Here is an 8,235-nt window from a genome sequence, read left to right as displayed (position 1 = left end):
TCTTATCTACACTACCACCAGCATCAATCACAGAAGCAAGGTGCAGTGTTTCAGGGCTGTCAAAACAGGCAGGCTGAAAATGGTTGACTTCACAGAGGAATAGGATGCTGATTTTACCCCTTGGCTTTTTCAAACCATTTTTCTAAGTACTTCACACGGTGGTGGTACAGCAGCTTTCTTGCCTGCCCCCAGGGCTGAATGCACAAATGCCAGTGGTGCCGAAGAGCTCCAGTGAAATGGGGGGGAAATTAATCTTAAGGCAGGCAGGCAATGCTTTTCATGCTGTGCCTGCTCTGGAGATTACTGCCACAGGGGAACTGCACTGCCAGACTCATTTCTGAGCTCAGCTGAAGAGCTGTACTCCCCGAAGTAAAGCAGATTTCAGGATCCTAATCGAGACAGTTTGCCTATAACGAGAGGATTTAAATGAGCTACAGGGAAGCTTCTGCTTTTTATGCTGAGAAGAGGTGCCTGCTGCTGCTGTTTAATTTATGATTTAACACCACCAAGGCGTGTGCTTGCTGCTTCAGCCTGCTATATGCTTCGTGTCCTAAAGAAGTCACGCTCCATGCTGTCGTATCAGGCTCAGGTGAAACGGTTCAGACAAGATAAACAAGATCCTGTGACCATTTATTTTAAGCCAGAGTTCTTTTTGGCATTTCAATTAAAGAGTGCCAGTTCTGAGTCCTTGCCAGGGAGAGAGTGGAATGAAAAAGCAGGGTACTGCCCTGTTGGCTCAAGTGAGTGTTTTGTAGAGGTGTGGAGGATGGTGAGAAAAATGTCCAGGATTAACTTGGAAAGGAAGACAGAAAGGGTATTGGGGGTAGCATTATCATGAAGGCTGAGGAGGAGGCAGAAAGCTCACTCAGGCTGGAAGCTCACACAGAGCAGATGGTGGTAAACTAAGAGGCAGGTCAGTGGTGCTGGCAGGGTGCATTCCTCAGGCTCCCACAGCCAGTGAGCTCACCTCAGGTTTGGTTATCTCCAGAGCTTAATGTGGTGTTTTAAACTAAACCTGAAAAATCCCAGCACTGGGGCAACTTTATCTGCATTCTCCTCCCTTTGGTTACTGCTAACCCAAGTGTGGGATTGCTTCATGGGCACAAACATGATGTATTGCCAAGGGAACAGTGAGAAGGTAAGCAAAATGACATGAAATGATTTAGGTGGCTTTTTCAATGAAGGAAAGAAGCAATTGCTTTGCTGAAGGCAACTGTGTATTAGTAACTAGTGGTTTTAACATGAAAAGTGAAAGCTCTGCCTGTTGTCATGCATTATCACTCAGATACTACTACAACATTTGAGCTTGACAAAATGTTTTTATTGGAGGTACCTCATCCTTAGAAATACTTGATTCATTTTGAAAAGCTGCCTGAGTCTTTTTTCTTGATAATTGTTGTATAAGAGTCAGCTTTTATGTTGGGCAGCATCAAAAACTGTATTTACTGTTTATGTGAAAGCCAGATAAATTATTTTAAATCAAAAATATTCAAAGAGCCAAAATAGAATTAATGTGAATGTCTAAATCTAGCCTGCATTAAGCTATGTGCAATGAAGAAATGCCCAGGGAGAATATCCTGTTCAGAGAGATGACACAGAGTGCACACTGAACAAAAAACAATATACAAGAGTTAAGATTCAGTACAGGGAGAAAATTCATACTAGTGAGGAAAGAGGATCCTGAAAGCCACCATTAAGCTGCTAGGACTTACAAAGCATGGTGCAAACTCTGATGCCCTTGGAAAGCCAAGAGGTACATCTGCTGTGATCTTTCAAATGCCTTGTGTACATGAAGTGGCACTAAGGTCAGAAATCCACTTTCCCAAAGGTAACTGTCTACAGAGGCTTGAATGTACAGTGTGATCCATATGACTTTGCATTCATATGAACTGAGATTTTGAAGTTTGTTTCATTCATTTTTTTTCTGGCCATCATAGTTTGTAGCCATATGTACTACAAAGAAAGACAAAAAACTCCCAGTCACTGTATTTTTCTTATGCTTCATGAATTTAGCATTAAGAAATACCTCAGAAACAGTGTGACTTATTTTTCAGCAATGCATGTTAGTTAGCTTGGCTGATAGTAACTAAGATTTTGTGCAGAGTTTGGTCATCGGTCCATGTTTAGATTTACACAGAAATATAAGACTCACACAAAGAACTGTAAAAAAATTAGCCAGTAATGTTTATTTTCACCCCCAAAAGTACAAAAGTACAAAAGCTGATGCCTAACACTGTAAATATTGTTAATAAGCATTTGGACTGAGCAGAAATACATTGAATTAAAAGGAACAATCTCTTTTCATTTCAGTAGGTTTCAGTTAGGCTCATAAACCCTTGCACACTGAGACAAGAACATAGGCCTGACTGTAAGAAGAGAAACATTAATTTCTACTGTCAAAATAGTGCTGAACTGGAATATTGCTAGTATCAGTAGTATTGATCCACAAACCTCACTTAGGTCTTTCTGCTCCAGAGAGAATTTAATGTTTCCACGCAATGTCAGGCAGAGGAAATTGGCAATGCGTCTGCAAACCACAGCTTGTGTGGTGCACGTGAATGCAGACACAACTTTGCTTTTCCACTAGCTCCTTTTAAAAAGGGAAATGTCACTGAAATATAATGGTTTGTACTGAAAATGGTCTAGTGACACCTTATTTTAGACATAGGTACATTAAACCCTACCCATACACTGTTGTGGAACTTAATTACATGTTATCACTAAGCCTGTTATCACTAAGACATAGACCCAGTAAGGCACATTACCACTAAATTGTTGCTAAAGCCACAGTAGTGTGATATTGTATGTGATATCCATGTGAAATATCATTTCTATTAGCACTGCAGGGTTTTCAATAGATACGCAAAGATGGATTTAAGAATATGAAATTATGATTTTTCTGAATAATCCTCATTTCAGCATAATAAATAGGACCTCTGCAGTGTTAAGGTTTAAATTGGATTTGAAAAATCACATTCTGTGGTGAAATCACAGTCCCATTACTGTCATTTTGCTGATGGACTTAGTAGCTATCAGAAAACTTAGTACGCTCAAATAGTCACACAACTATCAAGGAAGTGATAGCATCTCTTCCACTTCCAGCCATGCGCTGTGGAAGAGAGATTGAACTCGAAAGCTTTGAGTTGGTCCAATTTTCTGCCACAGTGGAAAGGTAGCATTTGCTGACCAGAGACCACTCCACAGCACAGTACCTGGAAGCCAGTGTGGCTTTTAATGCTGGGGCTGGCAAAAGGAGACCTGTATCTGAGCATCACTTCATATAACCCAGCCTTCTAAAGTTGTAAAAATCTATCATCTCACATCACTTCATAAGCCTGGCTCAGAAGGCACAACTCTTATTTTCATATTCACCACAGAGAACTACATTTTGCAGTAAAATTAACAGAGGTTATTTTACCTAATTCTGTAGTTGTCTTTTAGATATGTGTCTGTCTGCTTTTGGTATCTTTTAAAACAAAAGAAAATTACAGAAAAAATTGTAACTGTAGAATGAGAAAGACAGCAAAAGAAAATTGCTAAAAAATTATAGCTGTAAGATGACAAAAAAAGTAACAAATAAACTCTGACTACGTTGTAACAAGAGTGGGAGGTTTGCTCCTGCTCCAACAGAATCCACTGTTGTTGGTGTCCCACACTGGCTACCAGTATCATTATCTTTACATTAAGGCTTTTTTTCTAAAATGTATATTAATAAAAACACTATATTCAAGATGTGCCACTAGCAGTATAAATCACTATTAAATGACTTGAGAAGTAATCTATATCAATATTTAACATACCAAGTGAGGGCTTTCCTTTCAAAACAAAGAGAATGTGTTAAGTTTTCTGTGGTTCAGGCACAGCAGACCTAGACAGAATCACATATTAATAGCTTGCCCAGGAACAGAAAAAGCATTACTTTCTGGAGCACAGAAGCATATTTTGAAAGTTAAACCAGGACTTAAGCTCTTTGTGTCACCCAGCTATGAAAGCTCAAGTTTAAAATTGCATTTTTTAGTTTGGGGCCATATATTTCTATTTACACTTCTGCAGCACAAACTGATGCTACGTTCTGCGATTGCAATGCAGCAAGACTCAGATTTGCTGCATGGCACTGCAGTTATTTCTGCACACATTCAGTAAGTTCATTGAAGCCTGCATGGGTTGGGCTGATCACATGTGGCAGTTAAAGAGCAATAAATGACACAATTTCTCAAAGTGCAGGATTCCCAGAATACCTGCATATCCACTATGGGAAAATGCCACCATCTTTTCTTCTAGTTATTCTTCCACAGCTGCTGGATACTGGAAATCCCCACAGAAGGACCATAACAGAGTCCACCCAAAGAGTATTTCTGCTTCAAGAAACATTCATGCTGGAAGGGCTGACTTTGCACCTTAATTATGCCTGATGTTCTTCTGCTTAAGTTAACAGGACAAAGGCAGGTAGGTTACATTCACTTTACCAGAAAAAAAAACAAAAAAACAACAAACCTCAAAAAAAGTTCTCTTCTTCAGTTACTGCACTGAGTACCATGCACTTGCACCCTGCTGTAAAGAAGCATTTTTCGTTTTTCTACCAAATGCTTGCCTTCTAATTCTTATTCTTTAAAAAAGCCAGATCTCTGCTAACAGCAAAACAAGGTACAAAAAATCCCAAGTAGTTATACAAAGCTCTGTCTTTGTAATCACTTTTATACTGTTGGTTTTGAAACAAGTGTAGAAATAATTTGGGGTCTTCACATTAGTGAATCTCTTCCCTTAATTAGTATAGTTTTGATCTTGAGTTAAACAGATTGGCTTTAACTTTCCAAGCTTAAAAGACTTTTGTAGGCAAGTATTTGTTTTAAGGTAACACACATGCTCTGGTCATATACCACTTTGAAACTGCAAGGCAGCTCTACTATCTGCAGTGCAGTAGTTATGAAGGCCATTAAAGATTATGAAGTAATGGTTTCAGAAAAAGGTGTTGTGGCTGTAACACTTAAGAGAATGCTAACAAAGTAGAAAACCCATGACTGGCACCACCCATGTGTAGACAACAGGATGTTAGCATATGGAAGCAAAAGCTTGGAGATGTTATAGAATCTTCACCCAACAAAGGTGTGAATGCTAAATTTCACTGCACAAAGGACCAAATAAGCAAGAGATATATGCTGGATGTTAGGACCAGGGTCTTATTTTTGTCAACCTGTAGCAGATGTGTAACTGCATGTTTAACTCATCTTTTCAATGTGCAATTAACCAGACTGTATATGAAACCAATGGACTGCTTATGCGCAGACTCGTGGCACTGAAATGAATCCAGAGTGTCAGTTCCCACACTACGGCTTGACGTAGTCTGGTTCCCTGGATACCCCCCGCACTTGAGAGCTGTGGAACAGCTGTCCTCGATTCACCACTAGCTTCAGCTGAGGCTTCCAGTCTGCTTTGTAGACAAAAGAGAATAAACCAACAGACACAAGGTTAACCGTAAGAGGAAAGACAGATGCTGTCAGCAGGGCCAGCTTCCTCAGAACTGCCACCAAGGGAGCTGCTGAAAAGGACCATGATGCTGGAGGCAGTTACACTTTCTTAGTCCCATAGAGGGACTAAGACATCACTCCTCTCAGCCCATGGCTTCTATAGTTAAAGGAACAAAAAGACAGTAATGACAAAGGGCAAGTTTCAAATCAGGTGGCAGAAAGTGTAGAGAATGTGCTGGCACATGAAAGAGCTGTTCTCCACGAAGCAGTAACTCCTAACCACAGCAAAAAATGGTAGCTGCAGTGTGCACTCACCTTACAACAATTTTCAACATGTATGTAATTCTGGAAGAGTACAATTACTGTTCTGCAAGTATTACTGAAATTTTCACAGTCCATTTTTGACAAATAATCTTTTTTTTTTTTCTTTTTTAATTAAAAACTGCTTCATATAGAAGTTCTTCACTTTCTGTATTCAACTAGCACTCTGTATTTCCTGAGGTGTGCTCGTACCATGAATCCAGGCCAGATCTGGTACAGCAGAGTACACAATATATCATCCCCCCTGAATGATGCCTCCTTGACTAGCAAAGCCTCTTTGGTTGGCTCACCACTGTGGTAAGTCACCCAATAGCTTGTTCAATCCTTCTTTCCTGAACTACCCAGTATGTGATTACTTCTTACATATCAAATGTTTATACTCTGCTTGCATTGTCCTTGCACCCACCAAGAATAACTTCTATAACCAGTACATACAACATCTACAATAAGCAAGCTAGCAGCCATAGCAAGTATCATGTTTTCCTCTCATTTTTCCTGCAGTCTACAGCGACAACACTGAATTCTGGTTTTGCAAGTGTCTAATCCAGTGACTGCAGGAGTGTGAGAAGCGCCCTCACTTTCTCCTACTTTATACAAAGTATGCATGTATGGGAGTACATCATACAAGTATGGCTTCACAAGAAGGACTGGCAAATTTTTTAAAACACTTTTTTCTCTGATCTCACTCCTGGAATGACCCTGGTGCCCCCAGTGAGTATTAGGGCAGTTTTATGCCAGCACACGAGTTTTCATAACTGAAGTTGAGAGGAAAGGCATTTCATTATCAGAAAAAAAAGGGCTGTGTGGAACTTCTGTGGAGAACAGCAGAAGACAGGGCAACATTTCTGAGTCACATAATTGCAAGTTACCCATTAACTCGAATAAGATGGGTCTATATTTTTCATTATATATCCTGATTTACTGAACAGTGCCATTCCCTCCTGAATCCCGAACACTCAGAAGATCGGCGCTCTGATCTTCACTGCCTTTCCGCGAAGGCGAGCAGCCGCGCCCCCAGAGCCTCCAGGTCGTAGCGCCCGACGGGTGGCTCTGCCGGGCCGGCCGGGCCGTCCCCTGCATCCTGCCGGGCGGGGGCGCCGGAGCGCCAAGGGGCTGCGTCACCCGGCTGCCGTCGGAGCCTCCTCACAAAACCCCTTCTCACCGCGGGGCTGCGGGTGCCGAGCCTTGAGCGCAGGTGCCTGTACACCTGGGCCCTGGCCACGGACCTCGGCGGGCGGGCGGACGAGCTCACCACGTACTCCTGGTAGTCGTCGTCCGCCCGCACCGTGTGCAGGAGGCGGTCGAAAGGCCTCCTGCAGAGGGGGCACACCGCTTTCCTGGCGGCCCACTGCTGGATGCAGCCGAAGCAGAAGCTGTGCAGGCACCCGTCCACGTACGCTGCATCGCCGATGGTACTCATGCAGATGGCGCACAGGACGTCTGCCGCTGCTTCCTGCTCCCCTGCCCGCTCCACCTGGCTGCTGCCAGCCGTCATGGCAGAGCTGCCCTGCTGCAGGCGCTCCTCAGGACTCAGCACCATCTCCTGCAGGGAGAGAAGTTCAGGGCTTTCCTGGTGCTAGCAGTGGAAACGGAGACAAAGACCCGGAAAGCGGTGGGACAGGGGGTAAAGGGCCTCCCAGAGTGGGCTGAGAAGTGGCAGCAGAAGCAGCGCTGGGGACAGCCAGCCCCAAAGGCTGCCCTCCCTCCCTGCCTGGCCCCCCGGGGACCGCCAGCCCCAGGGGCTGCCCTCCCGCCCTGCCTGGCCCCCTCAGCTCCCCTCAGAGACGCTGCCCAGACTCCCAGACCCCCACTCCTCTGCCCCTCCCAGACAACCCACACGACTGGAGCTGGCACTGGGTACCTGAAGGAGGTGGTCAGGAAATGCAGAGGAACTGGCCAGGAGTCCTCAGTACTGCCCACTGCCACAGACAGCTGCGTGTGGGACACAGAGCCCCCCAGCCACACAAAGCTCTGCACAAAAGCGGCACTCCAAGAGCAGGTCCACGGTCCTGGTGGACCACCAGCACCCCAGGTCCTTCTCCGTATAGCTGCTGCCGTCACCAGTGTGTACTGGCTCTTATTCCTCCCCAGGGGCAGGAATTTGCAATTGTCCTTGCAGAAGTTTTGATGTTCCTTCCACCTTATCACCTTCTCCAGCCTTTCAAGGTCCCTCCGCTTGGCAGCCCAACTTCTAGCATATCAGCCTCTCCTTACAGTTTTGTGTTGTTAGCAACTTTGCTAATGGGCATATTCTGAGGTATATTCTAGGGTATATTCTGCCTCCTCTTCTAATTCATTAATAAAGGCATCAAACAATATTGGACTCAGTATTGAGCCCTGGGTTAGTTACCATCTTCCAACTACATTTCATGTCATTGATTGCCATGCTGAATCCATCTGCCTGAGCTCTCAACAAAAGTCTCCTCTCTAACCCCTTCTGAAAACCCTA

General features: G+C 43.8%; 1 protein-coding gene across 1 annotated transcript; it reads right to left on the bottom strand.

The window, feature by feature from the left end:
- Positions 1 to 6,765: 6,765 nt before the first annotated feature.
- Positions 6,766 to 7,892, bottom strand: LOC134160338 (E3 ubiquitin-protein ligase Topors-like). Its single transcript, XM_062612275.1, has 2 exons — positions 7,648 to 7,892; positions 6,766 to 7,329 (listed from the first exon to the last, which is right to left on the bottom strand). Exon 2 carries the CDS (start codon positions 7,324 to 7,326, stop codon positions 6,766 to 6,768), a length of 561 nt encoding a protein of 186 aa, XP_062468259.1. The 5' UTR covers positions 7,327 to 7,329; positions 7,648 to 7,892.
- Positions 7,893 to 8,235: the final 343 nt, after the last annotated feature.

The sequence above is a fragment of the Pezoporus occidentalis genome, unplaced genomic scaffold, assembly GCF_034315485.1.
Source record: "Pezoporus occidentalis ecotype Australia unplaced genomic scaffold, CSIRO_AGI_Poc_V1 ctg16, whole genome shotgun sequence".
In the NCBI taxonomy this organism is placed as follows: Eukaryota; Metazoa; Chordata; class Aves; order Psittaciformes; family Psittacidae; genus Pezoporus; species Pezoporus occidentalis.
Note: the sequence above shows the minus strand (reverse complement) of the source record. Positions and strands in the feature narration are given on the sequence as shown.